This window comes from Puma concolor, chromosome D4 (genome assembly GCF_028749965.1).
Source record: "Puma concolor isolate L17-30 chromosome D4, mPumCon1.1.hap2, whole genome shotgun sequence".
Taxonomy (NCBI): Eukaryota; Metazoa; Chordata; class Mammalia; order Carnivora; family Felidae; genus Puma; species Puma concolor.
Window position 1 is genome coordinate 80,459,440 of NC_141679.1, and position 26,572 is coordinate 80,486,011.

General features: G+C 47.3%; 1 protein-coding gene across 6 annotated transcripts in view; it reads right to left on the minus strand.

The window, feature by feature from the left end:
- Positions 1–26,572, minus strand: part of CDK5RAP2 (CDK5 regulatory subunit associated protein 2) — a 172,428-nt gene that overhangs the window by 94,984 nt on the left and 50,872 nt on the right. For 2 of the 6 annotated variants that reach the window (XM_086683857.1, XM_086683852.1), the window contains 3 exons: positions 25,504–25,596; positions 17,186–17,404; positions 1,989–2,159 (listed from right to left, as the gene is read on the minus strand). In XM_086683857.1, the coding sequence (XP_086539983.1) occupies positions 1,989–2,159; positions 17,186–17,404; positions 25,504–25,596 (483 nt within the window). The remainder of the gene's footprint in view (positions 1–1,988; positions 2,160–17,185; positions 17,405–25,503; positions 25,597–26,572) is intronic. The other 4 variants (XM_086683853.1, XM_086683855.1, XM_086683854.1 and 1 more) reach the window with 4 other exon arrangements.

Consider the following 26,572-nt stretch of genomic DNA (forward strand, 5'->3'; position numbering starts at 1 on the left):
ACCAGGTAAGGGAAGGGCTCCGTTTCTGTTTCTTGGAGAAAGCCCAGCGTGGAGGCCCTCTCTTGAAAGCACTCAAATACAAGCTCTCTGCACCCTGGCACTTCTGGTCACCACAACCTAGGAAAATCCCCTACTTGCTGGATCCCACGTCTCTGTCCTGTTCAGTTAGCTTCTCATTTGTATGGATAGGATCACTGTTCAGGAGTTCCCTGCAAGGGGGTACCCTGGAGGCATAGGATTTTAGGCACCGAATGCCAGCAAACGCCTTTGTCTGCCCCGCTCTCGCTGCCAGCTCAGCGGAGTACAGAATGCTGGGCTGGACGTCACTCTTCCCCCACAATCTGAAAGTGCTGTTCTCCTGCCTTCTGGCCTCCGGTGTTGCTGCTGAGACCTCTGATGTTATTCCGAGTCTGGGTCCTTTGCATCTTGCTCCAGAAGCCTCTCAGAGCCTCTCTTTATCCCCACGTGCTACTATTTCACAAGGACGTACCTTGGCAGTGTGGGTCACTCACGACTCATTGTGTGAGAAACGCGGCAGACCCTGTTGAGGCACAGGTGTCTGTCCTTCCACTCCAGAAGCTCTCCTAATACTCAGGTTTTCCCTCCTCTGCTCTGCCTTGTCCCATCTTTCGGGACCTCCTGTTGGCCAGAGATTGGAGCTCCTGAGTCAGGCTTCTACAGCTCTTATTGCTTCCCTCTCATTTTCTCACCCCTGTTTGTTTCTTTGTTGGATTCCATTTTCTGGAAAACTCACTCAACTTTATCTTCCAGTGTTTCTAACTCTCCTATGAAACTTTTTATATCTGTAATCACACTTGCAATTTCCAACAGCTCATTCTTCTTTTCCAAGTATCTTTTATTTTTCAGATCCTGATCTTGGCTCCCATCTAAAGAAGTTATAGTATAGAGCCTTTGGAGAGCTGTCTGGTCTGCTTCACATCCTCCGGTTTCTACTGCCTCCACATAGCTTTGTGCTGTCTGTCTGTCTTTCCTCTTAGACACTTTTCTCCTGTTTGGGGAACTCAGGCCGTCCAGCTACCTTTAAAGGTAAAAGTGCTCAGAGGCTCTGAGTGTGGAAAGGGCAGGGCAGTGCAGGCTCGTTGTGAGAGGACCAAGTGGGGACTTGCTTGTCCTGCTGGAAGACGCCCGACTGTCTTTTCTCCCCTCAAGGACTCTTCCACTCCCTCCTCGTTTGCATCCAAGAGACCCACTCCTGCCTTCAGCCGTATCTGGTGACCCCCAGGCCAGAGCTTCTCTGGTTTAGGTTCAGCAGAGAGACGGTGAAGAGGACGCGGTCACCGAACTGCCCAGCATTCCAGCCAAATCTCCTGGGTACAAAGGGACCAGGACCCTCATCTGCCTGCTGCGCCTCTCTGGGTCCTGGAGGGTAAACCAGCTTGCTTCTTATTGGCACTTACTTCACTTTTGAGTGAAAGTAATAAAATCACCCAAAGGCTCTCAGTCCTGTGGGCTTGTACCTTTCATCCCTTCACTGTCATCTTAACAAGGCTCCAGTTGGAGGCAGAGTTAAATGCCCATGGTGAGTCCAGCTTGGCTTACCTGTACGCCTGCACTAAATCAAAACTTCACTATACGATCAAAGAGGGGTACTCCACGACAAAAAGGGACAGTTAGAGGAAAAGCACAGAGTCAGAGGCCATGGTGCACGTCAGGAGCAGCAGGCACTCACAGCGGAAGGACCTCGGTGAAGCGGGCCGGCCTCTGGAGCGAAACAGCCCAGGGCCTCAATCGCGCTCTGCCGCTGACCAGTCGTACGACCCAGAATCAGTCCCTTCCCTTCTTGCTGGTGGCTGGCGTCCAAAGGACATAAAGAAAGCTCTGATGTGTTCTGACACACAGCAGCGAAGGCTATAATCATTTTTGCCAGCCTTATTTTTATATACCCATTTCTGCAAAAGAGTTTTTCAACAAAACGACCTATGGCAAGTCAACAGATTTAAACACAAAAGAAAAAGAAGCTTTGGTACCCGAAGCAACAAGTCCTTTGGATTCATACTTCCTGTTAGACTTCTGATCATCTGCTCTTGACTGTGCAATTTTTTATTGCTTTCACTCAAAAGACTCTTGTAACGATTCTCCACGGCCTTCTCTCTCTCATTCACTTCATCGCGTAATTTCTCAACTTCATTCCTAAGGTCCTACCAAAAGGAAAAGAAAAAACAGAATTTATTTCACAGATTTCAAGGGGACACTCCCTCCCCTGTTTCCGCTATAGAAGAGCAAGCGAACAGATGTGTTTAACAAACATGCGCTTCCTTCTCACAGAAGGTCTCGTGAAAACCAGCTTCAAAAATAAGCTGAGGGGGCGCCTGGGGGGGCTCAGTCGGTTAAGCGTCCGACTTCGGCTCAGGTCATGATTGCACAGTTCGTGGGTTCAAGCCCCATACCAGGCCTGCTTGGGATTCTCTCACTTTCCCTCTCTCTCTGCGCCTCTCCCCGACTTGCGCTCTCTCTCTCTCAAAAGTAATAAACTTAAAAAAAAAAAAAAAAGGAATAAGCTGAAATTTGGAAAAAGCTTTATGCACATTCATCACAACGTTATTTATAATACCGAAAACCAGAAAGAAATTAAATATCCAACAATAGGGAATTAATTATAAACAGTATGGTATTAAAAAAAAAAAAAAAAAGCACACAATTCTGAGGAACACCAAACCAGGATACTATATAATATGATGCTGATTGTTTTCTAAATGCTTACACAAAATATTAAGCCCATGAGGAAACACGTCAAAATAGTATACCTAAACAGTGGGAATGTGGGTGACTTTCAACTGATTCTTATTTTTCTGAGTTTCTAAAATCTCTAAATAAGTCTATATTACTTTCCTGATCAGGAAAAAAAAAAATTATCTTCAATAATGACATTCACAAGTAACATGGAAAATGTTCGTGTTATAATGTCAGGGAGAAAACCACAAAACCAACAGTAAACAGCGTGATTATAACTACCTCAGGATATACACTGTTTGTAATACTGAAGTACTATTCATAATAGCGAAAAGCTGGAAACACCCAAATATCCACCAGTAAAGGAATAAACTATGGGACATTCTCACAATGGAGCACTCAGAACCGATAAAGAAAAAAGAATGAGGACTCTATCAATACGCTGCCCTACAGTAATCTTCAGAATGTACTGCTCAGGTGGGGTTCAGGAGGACCCCAGGAGGAAAAAAAAAAAAAGAATGTATAGCATACTGTCATGTATTTAACTATAAAATAAATTAGATGGTTGCCTTTAGGGAAATAAAAGAGAACATGGTAGAAGGAGGGAGAAGAACTCATTTTACAGACGTGACACTCGAAGCCGTTTAAATGTTTAGGTAACTATTTGAAAAACAACATAAAAATCTCCTAAAACCAGAAGCACAGCAAACAAACAAACAGATAAATCGAACTGTATATCAAGTTGATTGGTTACCCAAACAGGGAGGAGTTATTTCAGCAACTTAAAAGCAGAGTAATTTATAGGCCCCTAAGTGGGGTACTTCTCCAAGGACACAAGGAACCACTGCAGAAAATCTTACACTGTTTGAGTAATCGTGCTGGAAGCAATATTTGTATTGTTATTCTGAAACTGTGCATGTATATATACACTTATTAAATAAGTAATTATTAATGTGATGAGAACCAAGACTACAAGCCTAAGTGAAAACCAATACAAATACAAAAATAAGTACAAACATGTCTTTATAAATATGAATTCCAACTATCAAGATGAACTTCAACTTTCTGCGATTTCCTTCCTTTCACTGCAAAAGCCTAAAATCAGCATCCTCCCCGGCATCCAGACTGTAGTCTTTAAATACCATTTCCCACCAAAAAGAACCAGGGTGCTCAGAACACAGCCCCTAGAACAACATCAGCAGCAACACCTAGGAATGGCAAATGCAGTAAACAACCAGAATAGCACTCAATAAATATCTGCTGGGAGGACGGACGGATGGATGGATCGACGGACGGACGATCGGGTAGATGGGATTGCTCCCCATTTTATGAATGGGGAAACAGGCTCAGGTAAAGTTATTTACCCACAATCATGGTCACTAAGGGACAGCACCCGCCTGATGACCCAGCCTCTCAAGCTCACTTCCACACTATGACCAGGGTCTGGATTTCTTTTGAAATGATCCCCATCCACCTACAGTCATCTGACACTTGCTCGTAGAAACCTCCTCCTAGGGGCGCCTGGGTGGCTCAGTCGGTTAAGCGTCCGACTTCGGCTCAGGTCATGATCTCGCAGTTCGTGGGTTCAAGCCCCACATCAGGCTCTGTGCTGACGGCTCAGAGCCTGCAGCCTGTTTCAGATTCTGTGTCTCCCTCTCTCTCTGACCCTCCCCCGTTCATGCTCTCTCTCTGTCTCAAAAATCAATAAACGCTAAAAAAGAAAAAAAAAAGAAAAAAAGAAACCTCCTCCTAAAAACTGGATCATAGGGACCATAAAATCTTGTGTTAAGCCAAAAGGTACATCTTTAAATTCACAATAAGTTTGCCCGCCATCTTGGAAAGGTCATCCTGAAAAGATCATGCCTCCTTTTTAATCTTTTTTTTCAACGTTTATTTATTTTTGGGACAGAGAGAAACAGAGCATGAACGGGGGAGGGGCAGAGAGAGAGGGAGACACAGAATCGGAAACAGGCTCCAGGCTCCGAGCCATCAGCCCAGAGCCTGACGCGGGGCTCGAACTCACGGACCGCGAGATCGTGACCTGGCTGAAGTCGGACGCTTAACCGACTGCGCCACCCAGGCGCCCCTCCTTTTTAATCTTAAAATACTTCTGCATCATATGCTAAGTCAAAAGTGTACACCGTTTGCATGCATAGTAATTACTGGTCCACTTACATCATTTCCTTGATTCCGTTCTCTCCGTCACATAAACACCCATCAGACGCATTATTTTAATGTCTGGTTCAAGTTCTAGTCTCTATGTGCATGTACAGCAATTTACTCCGCTCTCCCATTTCATTTGCTTATACAATTTTAATGCGGGTACCTAGATTAAGAACTTGCATGTTTTAAGTGAGAAAGGTGACCAATATGCCACATTTCTTCCACATGTTCCCCAAACTAACAGAGTTGACCACATGAAAATGACCTGTTCCAAAATCCCACAAAGGACATGTAACTGGGTCATTCCTCAAGATTACAGGTGCTTAATCTGAGGTCCACTGAATGGGTCCCCGGGAGCCTATGCAAATGTGTGTGTGTGTGTGTGTGTGTGTGTGTGTGTGTGTGTGTGTGTGTGTGTATTTTTGGTGGTAGAAGGCCTTCAGCGTAAATCAGAGTCTCAGGGAAAGTCAGGACACCAAACAGGATAAAGCATTTCTCTTATTATAACCATTTGTAATAGAAACTACTATTTACCCCGCACCCGCCTTGAGCCAAGCATGTGCCAAGGCCCTTGGACATAAAACATCCTGAGCCCTGATGACTGCATACATGGTAAGTATTGAGTCCTGTGTTTATAGAAAGGAAACCAAGGCTCACGGAGGCTGAAAGTTGTTTACAGAGCTTTACAACGAGTAAGTTCTAGTGCTGAAATTCAAACCCAGGTCGGTCAGACCCCAAATTCTGTGCTCTCTCTCACCCAACCGCACCTCTGTTAAGACCAAAGAAATAGAAAACCACTCTGGGACACCGGCTGCCACTGGTCAATAATTCCAACGCCCCAAGCTAATGTCACAGTTTCTCAAGGACTCGAGATTGACAAAACATCCAGCCTGAAAGCTACGCCCTCCTGCTAATGAATAGGGCAGGACCAAGGACCCTGGACCTCACGCGAAGAGCAGTCAGAGAAGGCTTGAAGTAAAAGGCCCACTGCAGGGAGGGGGGCACGTGTGTGCTGAGGTGGCCTTGACGAGGAGCAGCTGCCATGGCAACACAGAGGCGCCGACAGGCTCCTGTGCTCGGCACCAGTGGAGTTATAATAAATGTTTAGGGGAGGCATGGAGACGGCATGTCTCGCCTGAGCAAAACAATCAGAACCGAAAATTGATAATCTTGGGTGGTTTCCCCAAACCTCTTTCAATATCCCCAGGCTGTGAAGATAGGCAGAAGTAGACTCGAATCCGGTCTCTACCGCTAACTAGCCATGTGACCACAGATAGATAACAAAAATCTTTGAGTGTTTCCTTTCCAGTAAATGGGGATAACGGTACAGGCTCCTAGGGTCCCCGGAGGGTTAAACGAGAGAATGTGCGATGGGCACCCGGCACAGCAGGTGCACAGGAAACGACACTACGTCATCTCCCGCCCTCTGCACACATATCCTCCAGGCAGACCTCTACTCCCAGGTTTCCTCCTGTGGCCACAGCATCACCACCCACCGGGCCCCAGATCCCGCTCCTCCCCCTGGCTCTCACACACACCTTGACAGGTGACTCAGGCCTGAAGGGAGAGCCCAGCCTCTGCGCAGAGCACACGAGAGAGGAAGGGTGAGTATGTGGTGATTTTCCGCGGACACGAGTGCCCAAATCCCGCCCTGCCAACTACCCCTACCCCCAACCCCCTGGAGTTCTCACAGGAGCTGAACCAACCACAGACTGGGAATCAAAGTACAAGTCTGTGAAAATGGCCTACCCGAAGCAGGGCTTTCTGATAAAACACGGCTGTTCTGGGTTTTGCTTTTTGAAGGAGGAGGGTACATGCAGCTCAGGGGAGCCATCTGCCCAACAAGTGCCAGGCCTGGTTAGGTCTGCAGCAAGAAAGCTAGGGAATCCGGAACCTGGGTTCTTGCCTTAAGGGAGAGTAACCCACGCATCAGCAAGGCTGGCCCGGTGAGGGGCACCTGGGTGGCGCAGTCGGTTAAGCGTCCGACTTCAGCCAGGTCACGATCTCGCGGTCCGTGAGTTCGAGCCCCGTGTCAGGCTCTGGGCTGATGGCTCGGAGCCTGGAGCCTGTTTCCGATTCTGTGTCTCCCTCTCTCTCTGCCCCTCCCCCGTTCATGCTCTGTCTCTCTCTGTCCCAAAAATAAATAAACGTTGAAAAAAAAAAAAAATGAAAAAAAAAAAAAAAAGGCTGGCCCGGTGAACCGGGACTCTGAGTACCCGGACAGTCCCCCGTCCTCCCTTGAGGAAGTATTAAGGGGACAGGTAGAACCAGAAGTACTGGGAAGAAAAATGTCCTCCCTGCTCAGCCCTCCTCTCCCTCCACCCCCCTGCCTCCGCCTTCTTCAGAAATCAGCTCTCAGCTGCTCAAGTGCAACAGCTTCCTAACTGGTCTATCTCTACGTTCACCCACCAAATCACACACACACACACCCCGATCATTACATCTCTACCCAGGACCCCGCAGTGACCTCGTGCTAACTGTGAATGAAGCCACCTTGCTTAACAAACCTTCGTCCCAGGCCCCCTACTTCCCACCACGGGCTCCAGCCTACCTTGTAGCCTTACCTCGCCTGACCACCTGTCCCTCTCCATCTGGAAATAGACAGTATAGCTCCCCCCAGTTCTGCCTGGAGACAGCATGCTCACCCTGCAAGGGCCATTCCCAGTGCCATCTCTTCCACAATGCCCTCCCGGACTGCTCTGGCCCTCAGCGATCGTCCTCCCAAAACACCACCCACCACCTTTCTCTGCAAACCTCTACAGCGTTTAGGACAGTGATGGGACCTTTACAACCATCCCCTCACGCAGCTCTCACAACACCCCTGTGGGCAGATGCTCTGACCCCACCCATTTTACCAATCAGGAAACAGAGGTTCAAATACACCAGCAACTTACCCAAAGGAAAAGGTGGCGGAATCAGGATTTAAAGCAGGTCTATTCACGTTCTTTTCACTAAACCACTAAACCAGTGGTTTTTCTCTTTTTTTTTCTTTTTTAGACAGAGGGAGAGACAGCACACGCACACACATGCATGCACACATGCGCACACAAGTAGGGGAGGGGTGGAAGGAGGGAGGGAGAGGGAAAGAGAAAGAGAGAGAGAAAGAGAATCCCAAGCAGGCTCCACACTGAGCGCAGAGCCCAATGAGGACCTTGATCCCTCATCCCTGGGATCATGACCTGAGCCAAAATCAAGAGTCAGACAGTCAACCGACAGAGCCATCCAGGTGCCCCCACACCAGTGGTTTTTCAAAGGGAGCCCAGGAAGCCCGGGGATTAGCAAAACCCAAGGCTGGCCCTCGCATCCTCTAACTGCACACTCCTGGGCCTTCCTCCAACAACGGACCCGGTTGGCTTGGGGACAAACATGGAAATCTGTACTTGATTTTAGTGCAAGAAGCCACTACCCTGAGGAACCTGCAAACCCCCTCAGGTGCACCTGTCTTACTTGCTTCTGGACCAAGGGACAGGGAAGAAAGTCTGAAAACCCCTCTCCCGTACCAGACCACCACCTTGCTTTCCAGAAGAGAGCTGCCACAGGAGGATCTGCGTGCAGTGACATCAACCGAGTGGCCTCACTTTTCACCTAATGGGCAATTTTGCTTAAGATGCGCAGGTGTGCTCTGGACCAACACTGAGCTGAGCGTCGCCTTTGCATATCACAGGGAGAATGACAGAAAAAAGAAGCGGATTATTTTAAAAATAAAATATCCCTATAATCTTAGAATCACATTAGAAATGAAAAGCCAGGCCCTCTTACTTCCTTCTGCAGTCAGCTGGTTTGTTTTATCTCCGGCCAGATGGAGAATGAGAAGGTTCTCATCCATCAAATTTCCACCTTCTCAGGTTTCGCTGTGAGAAAGCTTGTCAGAGTGCTCAGTGGTTACCTTTTTCAATACACAAAGGAAACTTCTCCAAAATCTTAATGAGGTATAGGAACCCAGTGATGTAAGAATTTCCAGAATTAGCATGAGAGAGCAGTGTCCAGCCCATGTTCCGAAGCCTTGTCGCCCCTGGGGGCGGTGGAGGGTGACGTGGTGGGGGAGGGGGTGCCCGGCCTCCCACCTCACTTCTCCCGGAGCAGCCCTGCCTTCACGTTTTCTCTCCAGAAGAGCTACATTTGAACAAAGAATTCATATGCTTCAATGAATGAATAAATGGACAAACGGAAACTGCTGGAATGAGCCGGGCTCACCACAGAGATCTGACACACGCGTGTGGCACTGTGTGGTCCTGGCTGCGGGGACTACAAAAGTTCTGAGCAAGGAACTCAGTGTGGCTTTCACCAGGAAGCTGGCTGGGCGGGGGAGGGACGAAGGAGTCAGAGTTCAAACCGGGCAGGGGTCAAGGCCCAGCTGAGTCACTTAACAGCCATCAGGCACCACCCCTCTCTCCAACCCCAGCCGGGGTGTGATGGAACGTTCCGTCCTCTCCTCTCTGCCAGCCACTCACTGTTGTTCTTTGTGCCAGGCTCGTGCATGCTCCCCAGGTGTCCACACAGGCTCTCCCTTGACCAGCAAACAGCTACTCAGCCTTCAAGTCTCCCCTCCAAGCCTCCTCCTCGGTGAAGCCCTCCCCACTCCCACCCCTGCTCTTAGTGTAGATCCATGCTCTGTGCTCCCAAAGCGTCTGGCCCATCCCCCTACCCGCACTTACCTCGCTATATTTTAATTAGCTCTCTGTCTGTGTTTCTAGTTCTCTGCCAGATTCCTTTGTAGACTGTGTCTGATTTGATTCAGTCCTGTGCTCCCAGTGCCCAGGAGAGAGCCTGGCACAGAAATTATAAAGTAAGAACCAGAGATAAGGGAAAGCCTTTCTGTCTGTGCCCCCAGAGAGACTACAGCAATTCCACGTGAAAACTGATGGGAACAGCCTTTCACACCAGCCTCCACAGCAGCCCCGTGCACAAGCCACTGAGGTACTACAGAATCCGTCACTCGAAAAGGGTTCTCCCCCCCTTCCTAGAGGGATCAATCAGCTGGAAAGGAACAGACAAGCACTTTCTTCAGAGGAGAGGGGAGTGTTGATCAAGGAAGAAATTTACAGCTTTGTTGACTTGGCTGGTAACCGGGCAGACCACATTTATTAGTCAACAGTGTCCATTAGATTCTAGCGGGCAGTGGTTTGTCATTTGAAGTCCTGAGCCAGCACCTGCCACACAATTAAAAGCAGGAAAAGAGGAACGAGGAGGAGTCCAACACATCTGCCTCTGCATGCCAGGAACCTCTGCTTTCTCATGCATTAAACGTTACTATCCATTCATTTAATCCTAAAATAGGTATAATCAACCCCATTTCAGGGGAGAGAACCTCAGCTGAGAGAAGTTAAGCAACTGACCTAGAGGCTTAGAGCTAAGCACCTGCCAAAGCCAAGATTCGAACCCAAGCCCAGCACTGTTGCCCACTGCTCCTAAGATACCGACTCGAACTGCCAAGTTTCTCGTTCCCAGGGGAGTGGCATCATCTCCACCATCAGAACAGCTACTACTCATTGATCGTTTGTGACGTGCCAGGTGTTATGCTCGTAAGTGCTGTCCCCGATCCCAGACAATCCTTACAACTAAGCTCTTTTTCTAAGAAGAAATGGACCCCACAGTTTGGAAAGGCAAAGTTACTGGCTCACGGTCCAACAGCGAACCAGTGGTGGAGCCAGAACTCAAACCCGGTTTTGACCCAAGTCTCTGCACTCAGCCTTTTTCTTTTTTTTTTTTAATTTTTTAATATTTATTTTTGAGAGAGGGGGTGGGGGAGAGGGACAGAGAGAGAGGGAGACACAGATCCGAAGCAGGCTCCAGGCTGTGAGCTGTGAACATAGAGCCCAATGTGGGGCTCGAACTCACAAACCATGAGATCATGACCTGAGCCGAAGTTGGACGCCCAAGCGACGGAGGCGCCCCATGCACTCAGCCTTTCTTAAGAGTGGCTGGAATTTGCAAAGACAGGACTTCCTCAAGCAAAGGCCATTTAAACTGCGTATTGGTCTACAGGGACTCCAACTCAGAATCTTCCCACCCGATTGCAACAAAAACGAGGCAAGGGGAGCTCTGATTCCTGAGTCACACCACTTGAGGTCTGTGGTCCTAGCCCTACCCAACCAGCCTACAGACACTGTCTCCAGATGCCATGTTTTGACTACGGATCACAAGAGACGCCCTGAACGCTGTCATAATCTCATCTGGAGCTATCCATCAACAAACGCATGTGAAACCAGAGGGGCTCAGGATGAACTACCCTGAAATTAAACCTGCTCCTGTCAAAGCACATGGGATTAGCCAGCTGGGTGATGACGGGTACAACTTTAATTAGATTTTTGGGCTTTAGCCAGCAAATGCATCCCCACAGAGCTAAGTGCCCAGGTACTGAAGCACACACTTGTCAGAGTAGCGGATGACAGGTCTTGTAACAGATGAGAGCATTATGAGACAGTCTGGGGAATACAGCTAAACCAACGTCTCATATACGTTGCTTATAAAGGAGAAGAAAAAGACTAGCACTTACTCCTTTCCCCCACCCACCCCGAGTAGCATACAGAACACCTGACCCAGAAAAAGCAAATCTAAAATAAAGGTAAATAAAGGTTTACCTCTCTCTATCACTTTTCACCAAACACACACACACACACACACACACACACACACACACACACACACACACAAGCACGCATGCATATGCACACACACATACACACTAAAAGGAGAGACTTAAGCCTCTGGAGCCAAATGATATACCAAAGTCAAGGTGTGAGGGCAAGGATGCAACAATCCGAGCAGCATTCCCATTATAAACCACAGAAGCCAGGACACTTACAACATGGCAGTTAAGACACCAACTGGGGAACACCAGGTTTGTTGGTGTGTATTTTGCCAAGACCTCCTGAACTTCCTGGTAGGGATGTGGCTCCCTCTGGTGGCAAGGAGGTATAATACAAAGAAGGGGCTCTCTGTGGGAGACGCACCTTTGGACCCTTCTGGTTGTGGAAAGATTTCGAAGGAAAAGCCAAAGCTTGCATTCACCAGGGCCTACCAACAGTGCCTGTGCCACCGCGAGGACTCATTACACGTCCCCTGAATAAACAAACAAGCAAACAAACGCAAATTATAACGTGTGCCGAGTCAACCGGCACTGGGTCACCGCAATCCCAGGCAACTGAAACAAACGTGACAAAGTGACTCTCATGGTCGAAGCTCGCAGGGCCCAGGCACCTTCTGACACAGGGAACTCCTACGCCCCAGACCCAAGCCGCCTGTTCAGACAGGTATCGGCCCCCTCTGAAGAGCTGAAGAGCGAGCACACTCAGACAACAATTCACGTGCAAAGGATGGTTTGCCCACATCCAAAAGATAACCGGTCGGCTTTCCATCAGAAAGAATTCAGGGGATGCTGAAAACAACAACAACAAAACCCAGTATGCTTGACCGTGGACCACGGCAAAGGCTCTGAGTCAGGACTCGCCTATAAAAAGGGCTGCAGCATTTCTCACTGAGCTTGGAGTTCCTGTCTAAGAAACGAGTATAATGGGGGGCGCCTGGGTGGCTCAGTCGGTAAAGCGCCCGACTTCAGATCAGCTCATGATCTCGTGGTTCGTGAGTTCTAGCCCCGCGTCGGGCTCTGTGCTGACAACTCAGAGCCTGGAGCCTGCTTCGGATTCCGTGTCTCCCTCTCTCTCTCTCTCTCTCTCAAAGATAAATAAAGACATTTAAAAAATCAAAAAAAAAAAAAAAAAAGAAAAGAAAAAAAGAAACGAGAATAATGGGAAACAGCTGGACCATCGTCCCAGGGACTGGAAACCACGTCTGAGCTTACCGACTTGGGTGGCACTGACATGGCCCTGCACAGAACTGTTTCTACTGAACAGCATAGTGTCAAAGACCCTATCCTGCTCAAGAACGCCAGAAACCCACCAGAGGCAATACCACTCCCAGGCCTGAGTCCTAGCAGAAGCCGTGCTCTTATCTCAATGTGTTCATCTTCAGACACTGAATACCTTGTACCCGAATTTCCCTTTTTTTTTTTTTTCCGAATTTCCCTTTTTACTTTTGCTGCCAGGAGCTGCCGGCTGAATTTTAAGCCCCACCTTTGGTACCGTCACAGGTGTCGCGACGTGCATTTCTCCTCACTCTGCTTCCATTTTACTACTCCCCCTATTCGTTCCTTGACCTTAACGCCTTTATCTGTATCTTTGATCTCATTTTTATGACTCTCCGTAAACCCCTGAAAATGTTTCTGAAACACCAAAGGGAATAAATCACAATTTTTAAAGCTCCAAATAATACTTCAGAATACTTCAAACAGGGCATTCCTGTTTTGTGTCCCCAAATACACCATCTGCTCTCACACCCCTGTGCCTCGGCCCTCTCTACAAAACCCTCCCTTGCCTATCTATTAACCTTTGTTTAACTCCAACTTCAGAACCGGTTCACAAGTCGCTTTCCCCAAGAGCCTTCTCTGATCCTGCGAGCCGCTTCCCTGCCCTGTGCTCCCGCGGGACTTTGTTCATACCACTGTCGTGGAAGTGTCCCCACGCCCAGCCGAGGGTCTGCACAGTGTTCAATGTGGCTGAACGCATGGATGGATTCCTCTCCTTTGCAGAAACAGAGGCCCCTACAAGGTCTGCTTATTTGTTGGTTTGTTTCAATCCGGAAGCAACAGCAGTAGCAGCTGGTGAGTGAATCTAGTTCATTAAAGAGCCTGTTAGAGAACAAGCAGACAAGACACGCCGGGCCGGCAGGTCCTGCTCTACGTCTGCATTGAACACCCCCTTCATGCTCCCCGGACTCTCAACAAGCCAGCGCCCTGACGTCCAGTGCAAAACGTTCACAGGAGACGGACACGGCCGAATTCTTCGGTCGTAACCAGAAGGTAAGCAGAGATACCACTGTGACGCAATACATACACAAAAGGAAAGAATCCATGGCCACATCACCTCGCCGGAAACACACATATGACCTGATGCAGAAAAGGAATCAAGGCGAGATGCTAGAAAGCTTGGGGTCACGGCCACGTTCGCCTGAGGTAAGCGTTTAGCGTGCGTTGTGGTTGTTCAGGTCTGAAGCAAAGCAGCCCGCTTCTCTGGGTAACTGCCCAGCCCTCCCAAGCACGTGCCTCTGAGGAGGCCGTCCGTGGCAGGACTCACGCGCACACGCGCATGCACACGTACACACCGCTGACAAAGAGCGGGCACGTGACCCACGCTGGTCTGGGCCTCTCCATACCTCACCCCTCCGGCCATCCTGACAGGGAGACAGCAGGGGCGACGGAGTGGGAGAGTCCTCCTCCCTCTTATGTAATAAACCGGGACTATGTGACCCCAGCAGCAGGGCAATGATGGTCCAACCACCCGGAACTGGAGGAGCTCTCCACCTGGAACTGGAGGGAACCGGCTCTCAGGGACCAAGATCCGGTCCCCACAGTGTGCCAGGGTCTCTGTCCCTCCAGCACTTTAGTTATTACACAAGGCAAGAATTCCCTCTTTTTGCCTAAGTCAGCTCAAGCTGGATTTCAGTCACGGCAGAAAAACCCCTCCCACCCCCAGGATGCTCAACCCCAATCCCTCCTCTCACTGTCCCCCTCCCCTTCCTTTCGTCACCAAGCACTCCCCGCCTCCCCACACAGATGTGCAGGTGCTACACAGGAATATATCTGCTTACCAACAGCAGCCCAAAATTCTTTCAGAAGCACCAAGGTGTACCTGAGTAAGTGCTTTACGGAACCACCAAGGTCTGATGGCAGAGGGACAGGTGAATAAATTACAGCATCTCCACCTGATGTAATATCACACAGCCCTTTCAAATGTTTACCAAGAATGGGTTATGAGATTAAAAAAATTACTTATTTTATAGAGAGATGTGTGTATGTGCATGCATGTCCCCAATCCAAATTCTACTGAATGAACCTTTTATAATGACAGTGAGGGGTGGAGGGGCTGAGCTACTTTAAACTAAGTGGAAGTTATCCAGTGAAGGAGTAAGAACCATGAAAACCGCACCTCTATCTGGCCAGTCTTTGCCTTACCACACACAACTCAAACCCTACTTCTTCTCGTTCAACTCATGTCACCTCCTCCTAGAAGGTTTCCCGACTACTCCATCCCACGGGGATCTTCTGCACCGACTCCCTGAGCTGCATTAATGAGCCCTGGATTTCAAGCTATTTTGCATTTTATCACAGATAACATTTCCATCTCCCTTTGGAAAAGATGAAACTTTCAGAGACCATGGCTTATATTTCCATCAACATCTAAAGCAGGGACATCTGGTGTTCAAGAACACGTGGGAAACGCTTCTTTTAACAACATGCAGTAAACTGGTATACTCCAAGGTCGCCGGTGGCAGCATAAACTGGGCCAGCCCTTTGGACAAATGATTTGGCAACATGATTAACTAGCATAAAATGTTGGTAGCATCTGACCTAGTAAACTCACTCAAATCCTAGGAATTTTAAGGGAAAACACCTTTACGCCCAAAGACGGTTATCGTGGCATCATTTAAACAACCAACACGGCGACAGAACAGGAAATGATTATGTAAAGCATGTGAAATCTGTTCAGTGAAGAGTATGCATCATTCCACACGGTCACTCTGGGCCCCACACAGTATGGGAAGATGCCCGTGATAAAGTAAGGGATCAAAGGACCCAGAGCGGCACCCAGCTGCACCAAGGTCTGAAGGGTGACACTGAACACCAAAAAGTTACTGTGTCAGGCTGGTGGAACTGTAGGTGACGTTTTCTTTTTCTAAGTTTCCATTACTGTTCCCTTGATGTTCATTAATATTTGTGTTAAAATACACAAACATTCGTATTTCAATTCTCTTGTCAGTGTTCACGTTAGGATTTCAAAGCAGGGGATCCGGACGTCCGTGCCCACAGCAGCCACTGGAGAACTCAACTGTAGCACCTGTGGGCTCCCCTGTGAGACTGCCATTCTAATGACTGCCCACCCGAGGTCCTGTGCCTGCCCGGGGTTCCTGTGCAGGTTATTCATTTGACCAGAGTGTCAATGATCACTCAGACTCAGACCCTATCCCACCCAACTGCACCCAGGCGACGCATCTGGATGTGACTCTCAACACGCTGAATACTTAAGTTGAAATGTAACAAATTTTCGGGCACCTGGGTGGCTCAGTCGGTTAAGCGTCTGACTCTTGATCTCGACTCACGTCATGATCTCACAGTTCGTGGGTTCAAGCCCTGCATCGGGCTCTGTGCTGACAGCTCAGAGCCTGCTTTGGATTCTCTCTCTCTCTCTCTCTCTCTCTCTCTCTCTCTCTCTGCCCCTCCCCCGCTCCCCCGCTTGCTCTCTCTCTCAAAAATAAACTTTAAAAAACATATAATAGAAATCTTCAAAGATAAACTACTTTATGCCTGCCAAATTCAGAATTTTTTATTTTAAATTATATTTATTTTTAAATTTTTTTAATGCTTATTTTTTTGAAAAAGAGACAGAGCGTGAGCAGGGATGGGGCAAAGAGAAGGAAACACAGAATCTGAAGCAGACTCCAGGCTCTGAGCTGTCAGCACAGGGCCCAACGCGGGGCTCAAACTCGTGAACCGTGAGATCACGACCTGAGCCAAAGTCAGCCACTTAACCGACTGAGCCACCCAAGTGCCCCCCGAGAGAATTTTTTAAATGCTAGCATCCAGTGCTGAATAAATACATAGTCTTTAAAAAAGGATCACTCTAACACACAGAAATCGGACATAGTCATTCTGGGAAACAATTTGCATATATCTATAAAATAATGGTAAAAATATTCATACTCTTTGACCCAATAATTATGCCTCTATCAGGAACTAATCAATAGAAAAGTATTTAGATACAAGGATGTTTGCTATTGCATGTTATAAGGCAAAAAAAAAAAAAAAAAAGTGTAACAACCTAAATGTCCTACATAAGGGAGTAAATAAACTGCAGCACATCCAAGTGATGAAATATTATCCTTGTACCGAAAAACAAACAAACAAAAACATGTTTCTGAAGAGCACTCATAACATGGCAACGCACCAAAAAGAGAACGCCGAAAAAAGCAAAATACAAAACTGCATTTTCAGCCTGACGCCAATCATGTGTGCATGTGACTGTGACTGAGTGAGCGAGTGAGTGAGTGAGTGGGTGAGTGTGTGTGTGTGTGTGTGTGTGTGTGTGTGTGTGTGTGTGTGTGAGAGAGAGAGAGACAGAGAGACAGAGAGACAGGCAGAGTTTCTAGGTGATGAGACGAGGAGTGAAACATTTTCTTTTTTATGTTTTTCAGACTTTTCTACGTCTTCCGCAAAGAAGAGCTCCCTGAAACCAGCAACTGACAAAGAGCCCGGCCCGCCCACGCTGCTGCCGCTCACGTGGATGGTGCGGTCCCCTCTGCTCCTCTCGCGATGGGCCTCCTCCAAGTCCTTCTCCAGTCTCTCTCTCTCCTGCTGCAGGCGGCTCAGCTCCTGGGTCACCTTCCTCACGCTCCTACGCAGTCGGTGGTTCTCCGCGCTCTTGTTGAGGTTTTCTGAGCGCAGCTGCACCAAAAGGGTGGCCTTGTCCAGCAGAGCAGCCTCACAATCCTCAGACCCCTACAAGAGGAGGGAGAGAGGGGAGACGAGCGGGTTTCTGGAGCGCACTAAACAGACTGCCTTAGGGTGGGGGGAGAGGAATTGAGGAAGGAAAAGAAAAAGATGGACATAACCTCCAGGACCCAAAGCACAACTAACATGAAGATTTTGAAATAACACAGAGTAATGATTATGTTACGATGCTGATGTTAAGAGGGGAAAGGCTACAACCGGGTAAAAGTGCTGTGATTTTTTTAAAAGACTGCAAGGAAAAGCACAGAATGCTAACAAAATCTGGATCTGGGTGGGTACATAGAGCTGATTTCTTTCCTTTGCTTCTTTCAAACGTTCTGAGGTTACTGAGAATGTTCCTGTTATAATGGTTTAAAAAAAGAAAAACAACTTCATCGACTTGTTTTTACAAGGTAGAAAATGAAGAGTGCCACGTGACAAGCAGAGACAGATTCAAGCCGGCAATGCTCATGGAGCTGAGCCCAGCTCAAAGCCAAAGTCATCTGGAGAAACAGAAGTGGTCAGCATGGCAGTCCAGTGGCCACCTTGAGAAGCTGTAAGTTCAGCAAACTGCCAGGGCTACTTGTGTCCAGAACATCCTTACTTCATTAATACACAGGTTAGTAGAAAAGAAAATAGGGGGCCTGGGTGGCTCAGTCGGTTGAGCGTCCAGCTCTGGGCTCAGGTCATGATCTCACGGTTTGTGAGTTCGAGCCCCGCGTCGGGCTCTCTGCCGTCAGTGCGGAGCCTCTTTCAGGTCCTCTGCCTCCCTCTCTCTCTGCCCCTCCCCTGCTTGAGGTCGCTCTCTTTCAAAATTTAAATGAACATTTAAAAAAAAAAAAAAAGGGGGCGCCTGGGTGGCTCAGTCGGTTAAGCGTCCGACTTCGACTCAGGTCATGATCTCGCGGTCCATGAGTTCAAGCCCCGCGTCGGGCTCTGGGCTGATGGCTCAGAGCCTGGAGCCTGCTTCGGATTCTGTATCTCCCCCTCTCTCTGCCCCTCCCCCGATCATGCTCTGTCTCTCTCTGTCTCAAAAATAAATAAACATTAAAAAAAAATTTTTTTTTTTAAAAAGAAAGAAAATACATATGGGGTTATCAAGCATTTGAAAACATACTGTAACTCACCAATAATCAAACAGAGCAAATGAAAACAAGGTCTCATTTAACAAGACTGTTTTAATGAGAATATCCAGTGCTGGCAAACTTACTATGAAGCAACACAATTAATATTAACTTTTCAAGAACTGACCGAGCATCCAGCAGCCAAGAAATACACTGGCAGGAATGTAAACTGATGTGACTCCCTATGGACATACTATAGATAACAAGTGTGTGTGTACAGGATAAACATGTTCACACTCATCCCGATGATTCCATTCCCAGGACTCAATCTCACAGGAAGAGTCCAAAATATAGTGTAAGGAAAAGCCTTATGCCCAAAGTCATCCATCACAGATTTACTTTAACAGGAAAAAAATAAGAACCTAAATTGATAACACAGGAATATTCCAAGTCATAATGTTATATAAAAAAAATAGAAGATTAAATTGTGAGTCCTTTAAAAAATAAAATCTATGCAGAGGAGAAAGCAGAAAAAGAAAAACATCAAAATGTTAATAGTGGCTGGGTGATTTCCTGATTCCTTTTTTTTTTTTTTTTTTCCCTTCTTTCTGGTCTCCTGAAGGAAAATTTGAAGCATATGTAATACTTACAATCAGGAGAAAATAAACTTTCAGGATTTTTATTTTTTTTACTGTTTATTTCTTTTTGAGAGAGAGAGAGAGAGACAGAGAGAGAGAGAGAGAGAGAGAGAGAGAGAGAGAAAGTGGGGGAGGGGCAGAGAGAGAGGGAGACACAGAATCCCAAGCAGGCTCCAGGCTCTGAGCTGTCAGCACAGAGCCCGATGTGGGGCTCGAACTCACAAACCATGAGATCATGACCTGAGCCAAAGTCAGACGCTTAACCGATTGAGCCACCCAGGCGCCCCATAGACTTTTAATTTTTTTAATCTGCTCTTTGGATTAGACTAGGGCTCACGATGACGAGCTGTCAAGGGCTGTCAAGGCCACAACGCAGACTGTGGAGTAAAAGTAGTGGCCCCAGCTTCTTGGCCTTCCCAGGAAACACTGCTAGTTAAGCCCTAGTTGTTAGGAGAGGTGGGTGGGCTGCAACCACAGTTCATCAGGGAGAGGCGGGGCTGTGCTGGTCCTGGGCCCCCACGGCCTAACCATCTGCTCCAATGCTTCCCCGCTGCTATTCAGGACCCAGCAACAGAGACTGAGGGGGAGCCCCATTCACATTTCAAAGTGGGTTTTATAGAGGCTCTATTTCACTTTCCTTTAAAGTTAAAATTTTTAAAAAGAGTGGGAAACCTAGGTCACAAGACACCCCACCCCCCCAAAAAAAAGTATTAGCGGGGGATGCCTGGGTGGCTCAGTCAGTTAAGCATCCAACTCTTGATTTCAGCTCAGGTCACGATCTCACCATTTCATGAGTTCAAGCTCCGAGTCAGGCTCTGCGTTGGCAGTGCAGAGGATGCTTGGTATTCTCTCTCTCTCCTTCTCTCTCTGCCCCTCCCCAACTTGTGCTGTCTCTGTCTCTCTCAAAATAAATAAACTTTAAAATAAAGTATTGGGGCGGGGGGGCACCTGGATGGCTCAGTCAGCTGAGCGTCTGACTTCAGCTCAGGTCATGATCTCACGGTCCGTGAGTTGGAGCCCCACGTCGGGCTCTGTGCTGACAGCTTAGAGCCTAGAGCCTGCTTCGGATTCTGTGTCTCCCTCTCTCTGCCCTTCCCCCACCCGTGCTCTGTCTCTCTCTCTCTCCCTGTCAAAAATAAATAAACTTTAAAGAAAAAAAAATTATTGGGGATAATGCTTATTTAAATAAATACAAAAAACAAAAGAAGATAAAGAATGATGGGAAAAACATTTAAAGTGAACAATCTTCAGTTACCTTTTATTAAGCACTGATTACACATGAGGAGCTAATCCAGGCACTTTTGAACACATCATACTCTATTTCTCATATCAACCCTATAAAGTACATATTAAGTAATGTTCCCATCTAAGTAACTCAGGCTCAGAACTGTTATCAGACCTGTCATCAGACCATAAAATGATTACATCTGGGATTCAAATGATTCCTAGGTCTGTGTTCTTTCCACAGCACTATACTGCCCTGCCCATTCCAGTCCAGATTCCAATTAATACCGATAAACTAGCAAGAATTAAAACAACAAGACTGAATTCAAGGAGGGGAAGGTTAGAGACAGGAATGCTAATTAGAAGCTTGTTAAACACAGGCCAGCAATGTTGATGATTAAAATAACAGTTATTATAGGGGCACCTGGCTGGCTCAGTTGGTTGAGTGTCCAACTCTTAATTTTGGATCAGGTCATGATCTCAGGATAATGGGATTGAGCCCTGCGTCAGGCTCCTCGTTGAGTGTGGAACCTGCTTAAGATTCTTTCTCTCTCTCTCTCTCTCTCTCTCTCTCTCTCTCTCCCCCTCTCTTCCTCCCTCCCTCCCTCCCTCTCCCCCCACCAGTAATGCTCTCTTGCTCTCTCTCAAAAAAAAAAAAAAGATTAATAGTTATTATAGAGTGATGGACATTCTGTGTCCAAATGATAACAGAGCCTCTTTAAAAAATTCAAATCCATACTCCCATAATAAAGATACTTTTCATGTTCAATTTTGCTTAAATGGCGCTTTGAGACACTTTTGAAGAGTTTTTTTTTTTTAGCTTTTTCTGCATGACACCCTGCTTTCTGAATTCAATGCCATCAGTCAAGTGCTTAACGCAGGTGGCAAACATTTGGCACAATGAGACAGACATAGTCAGAAACTAGAGGCCAAGTATCATATTAGACAAATCACACTTCCCGCCCGGCAGAAACATGATGAGTTTAATAAAGAGACAGTCACAGAGCCCAGAGTTCAAAGACCAGTTCTAGCTCTATGACTTGGAAGAAGTTTCCTGAAGTTCAGTTTCCTCATCTGTGAAATCTCGATTTCACAGGGTTGTTGTGAGGGTTAAATACAATAAAGTATTGCTTCCGTGAGTGCAAGATAAATAAATCCAGTTCCCCTCTGCCAGCACCTACTCCACTGTATTTCATTCCCAATCAAGAGATAATATGGAGAATTTCCTCCAAATGAAGAGCTATTTGCAGAATACCATTAGCGGAATTTGAAGAACTGACCAAAGTCACTACCATATTTTTGTGCCAGATTATACCACCCACCTTAAGGATGCATTAACATTTACTGAGTTACTACTTGCGCCCAGATACACTTTCTTGTGTAATCCTTGTAAGGATTATGTGACCTAAGTGTGATGATCCGGATTTTACGATGGGTAAGCAGGCTGGTAGAGCTCAAATATCTCACCCGAGGCTACAGACGTCATGAAGAACAGAGACAAGGTTCAAACTCACGTCCTACCCCATGTTCGCCCCAGTAAAAATAATACAGTGCATACGTACAGCAGACTACACGCAACTGTTTAAAAAGGTAGTTTAAAAAGCATAGGAATAAACACACGAGTGCACGTCAAACTGCTGACATCTGAACAAGGTCCATACGTTGCACCGATGTCAGTGTCCTGGCTTCAATACTGTTACTAAAGTTATGGAAGACGTCACCTTTGGGAGAACCAGATAGAGTATAGAGAAATGTACTGTACATAAGTCTACAATGATTTATATACATATACACACAAATATATGATAATACATAAAAATATATACAAATGTATGATAGGAATATTAAGTGAAAAAAGATTCTAGAACAAAAGATGTATTATCATCCTGTCCGCTTTTTCAAAGGTTGTATGTATGTATATATGTATAAATACACATTGAAAGAGTCAAGGTATTAGTACTGAACATCTTTGGACATGAGTTTACTGGTGACATCTATTAACCTCTTTCCACTCTTTTAAGTATTTTACAATATGCAATTTTACTTTTCTAGCTAAGCGGGGCAGGGAGGGAAAAAAAATGCTACAGGTAGGCCCCACTTCTCAAACGTTCGCATTACACCACTTTGCTTTTACAAAAGACCTACAACGGAACCTGTTCTCGCTAACTAAAAGAAATCCAAAGAGGATTTGCACTTCTATGACAAAAGGCACCAAGTCAAAGTCAGAGATCCAGAGAGCAATCTGGTGGCCGCCAGAAGAGAGAGGGGTGGAGGGATGGGCAAAATAGGAGAATGGGATTAACCAAAGGTACAAACTTGAAGTTATAAAATGGGTCACAAGGATGTAATGTACAGCACAGGGAATACAGTTAATAATGCTGTAACAACCCTGTGTGGTGACAGATGGTAGCTAGATTTATCGTTGATCACTTCGTAATACATATCAACATCGAATCGCTCTGTTTTACACCTGAAACTAATATTGCGCGTCAACTAGGCTTCAGTAAGAAAAAAAATTTTTAATAAAAATGGCATTCGGCGTTGGTTTTGCAGCGAGCCATCCTAGCGGCAGCATGCGCCCAGAGCAGTGAGCGCGGCCCCGCCAAGCCCCTTCCCTGGGAACTACACCGCGCATGTCGGGCCACCATAGCTCTGAAGAGCGTCTTGTGAGCACCTGTGCTTTATCTCGATCTATCCTTTATATCTGTTAGCAAGATGTGCCCTTGGATGTCAGGAAAGCCTAAAAAAGAGAGGTTGTTTTTCGTGTCTGAGAATGCTCAAAATTTTTCCATGTAAATTACTGGTAATTGCTTCTTTGTTTTATGCCACGCTGGCTTCCGAAGATTTCACAGGAAAGCTCTACTTTTCGGCAGCAGGGGAAACCTGCATTCCAAATGCGAAAATATGTGTTTCTGGTGGGTCTGGAGGTAGCACCACGCAGCCCACGCTGTAACCTGGCCAGAGTCACACCCGTGATTAGAATCCACGTCTGTGCATCGTGGCAACCACTCCAAGAATTCGAATATCACTGCTGTCGTTTCAACGTGGGACCTAATGCCAACCCTGTGAACCCGGGCTATTCTACTCACGCTGCAAATCATGAGTAGTTCTAATTACACGGCATCCCCAAAAGGTCCCAATATGTGAAAGAAAATGCATTTTCAAGTGTCTGTGCAACATTCAAACTCCGTCGACCTCATAATGAAACAGCCCACATAAGCATACTACGTGCCTTTACTCACACACATACAATCAGAATAGCAGCAAGGACACAGATTTTGGAGCCAGACTTGAGTTCAAGTCCTGACAACCTGCCAAGCCAGTAAACCTACTCCCTCCATGGGTAAGGATGCAAGGAACAGCAAGCAGGCACCGAGAATCAGAGCATTTTCAACAGTGTGTGACGTCTGTATCTTGCAAGACAAGAAACCCGGCCAACACTGTAAGTGACAAGACCCCCAAAATCATTGAGAGTCCTTCGATTAGGACAGAGAGTTATGAAACTAGTAAATGTATGTGATAAATCTGGGTAACATTTGTTTTTAATTTTTTTTTCACTAAGTTTATTATTTTGAGGCAGAGTGAGCATGAGCAGGGGAGGAGCAGAGAGAAAGGGAGGGAGAGAATCAGAAGCAGGCTCCGCGCACTGTCACATGGAGCCCGGCGTGGAGCTCGATCTCACGAACCGCAAGATCATGACCTGAGCTGAAATCAAGAGTCCACTGCTTAAGCAACTGAGCCACTCAGGCACCCCAACCTGGGGACCATTTAAATGTATAAGATGACTTTCTTTCCTTCAAGACCCAACATAACAAGTAAAATATCACAATGATTATAAGGATGTCTGTCTGGTCCCTCTGCTTGTCAACTGCCGACATAGTTTTTTTTTTTTTTTTTTTTCTTTTCTCAAGCAGTGGGAAATATCACTGGTTTCTCTAAGAATTCAGCTTTTAAAACTCGTCATTTTCCAAAGTTGGGGGGGTTGGGGGGACCTCAGTGTAAAGTATAGTCTTGACTCCATCTCATGAAGCAAATGTTGGGAGAAGGCAAATCTGAGATTCCAAAGGCAGAGATATGCCTATGCTTCTCATGCACCATGATTTAAACCAAATTACCTCAATTATTCTTACCTGTGAACCAGAACTCTGCAAAAGATAAGAATGTGGGATATGAATCTGAGGGATCAGACAGTCTTAAATTAGATTTGATTTCTAACTTCTACATTATAACCAAAACTAACGTGGGGGGAGAGGTGGCAGGGAGAGCTCTAGGCAGTGTGGTCTCTAATGACTCGTTATTAGTAACAGAGATACACTGTAGAGGGAAATTAGAAACATGGGAAGAAAATATTAAAATAATGGAAAACACAGAACTAAAATCAGCCAGAAAGAGGGAACATCAAGGAGGCGGCCTGCAGGAGTCGTTAGAGTGCAATGTTGGGAGAAAAAAAGGAGAAAAGGCAGGTTAAGTCATCAAGATACGGAAGTGATACCTCGCAGAGAGCGGTTGGACTAAAGAAGCCAGGTGAGGGGACGGGGGTTGGGGGCGGGCGGTGGTAAAGCACAGGCTTGGGGGTGAGCCTGGCTCTGGGGCAAATCCTAGCTCTCTCAGTCCCCTCTTCTGTGACCCGATGCAGGGTACTTCACTCTCTGAACATGGATATTAACAGTGCCTACTGCACGATCTGCTGTCCAGATCCCTTGAGCTAATCCAGAGAGAGCACTTAGCACAGTGCATGGCACATAGTATGTGTTCAGTAAATCCCTGCTGTTACTATTAGCAATTACTACATTTAAATCCCGGCCCTGCCACTTGCGAACTGCATGACAGTGAATAAGCTGCACACCCTCCCTGAGCTTCAAAAACCCCACAGATACAGCGGGATGATGACGGCCGTCCCCGCAAGATTGTGAAGGTCAGTTGAGGTAACCACACATCTGGCACAGTCTACCACTGGCACGAGTAATCTCGGCAGTCCTTGCTGCAGGGGTGGCTGCTGTCATACTGAGGAGGGGGCCGGAGAGGCCTCCAGAGCTGGCAAAGGACACCCTTCGATTAGACTGAGAACTCCATTTCTAAAGGCCACTGGGTGTTCTCCCTGGTTCCTTTCAGCTGCAAAGTGCTGACCTCCCCAGGAGTAAGGACCGGGCAGACGGCTGCTTCAACCAAAGCGAACACTTACCTGCAATTTCTGTGTCTCCGCTTTCGGGGGCACCTCTGTGGCTTCGGCAAAGGCAGCACTGAGCTCTTGGATTTCAGCGTTAAGGTCTCCCACCTGGGTAAGAACAACAGCAGCCGAGTGTGCACGACTCTCCTCTCTGTGCACAACTCAAGCGCTCTCCCTGCTGAATTTCTCATCAAGGGCTTCGTAGTTAGGGAAGACGTGAAGTCAGAAAGGGGGCGACTTCCACTTTGGCCGCTGAAGAGCTGGATAACCTCAGGCAAGGTACTTAATCTCTCTGAGACTCAACTCCCACAGCTCGAAAATGAGGACACCACGACTCACCCACCTCTGGCATCGTTGGGCTAAATGAAGTGACGGGTTCTGGCGCTAAAACCACACCCGGCTGAGGCGAAGCACTACTCTCATCGGCGTCCACAGAGATGACCCAGCCAACGACCTGGCCTGGCCATTCCCACGATCTCGCATCCTCTAGTGACCTTCTCCCGTACCCCGGTCAGCAGTGACTCCCGTGGCCACGCGCCGGACTTCACCGGCACCCAGAACTGCCCCTCCGCCGGTCCCACTCCACGCTGAAGGTCTCCAACTCCGGCGGTGCCCGAACTCCCATGTTACGCAATGACATAAGCTAGAACTACTGGTATCAGGAGCCAAAGCTCCGCCACGCCTCACACCGGTAATCCCTCAAACTCTGCCCCGGTTACCTTCCTCAGCGCTACACTCTCCTGGGTAGCTCTGCCCTCCTGCGGCCACTCCTGGCTCCTTCGTGCATTTCTCTCCCCGTCCCTGAAACTCTGATGTCCCCCGTGGCCCCGTCCTCAGCCTCGTCCTCTGCCTGCCACACGCTCCCTGGACAGGGAGGCCTGCTCTTAGAGTCTGAACTCACACCTGAGCTCTCTCCAAGCTTGAGACCTGCACGCCTGCCTGCCGTCTGGACGCGCCACCCTGACGGTCCACGAGCTCCTCAAAGTCAACGCTCTCTGAACAGATGCGTCACCTCCATCGCCACACGCACCTTGCCATTACAGTCCGTTTTCTCTGCTGTCCACTGAATTGGTGGCACCTCCAT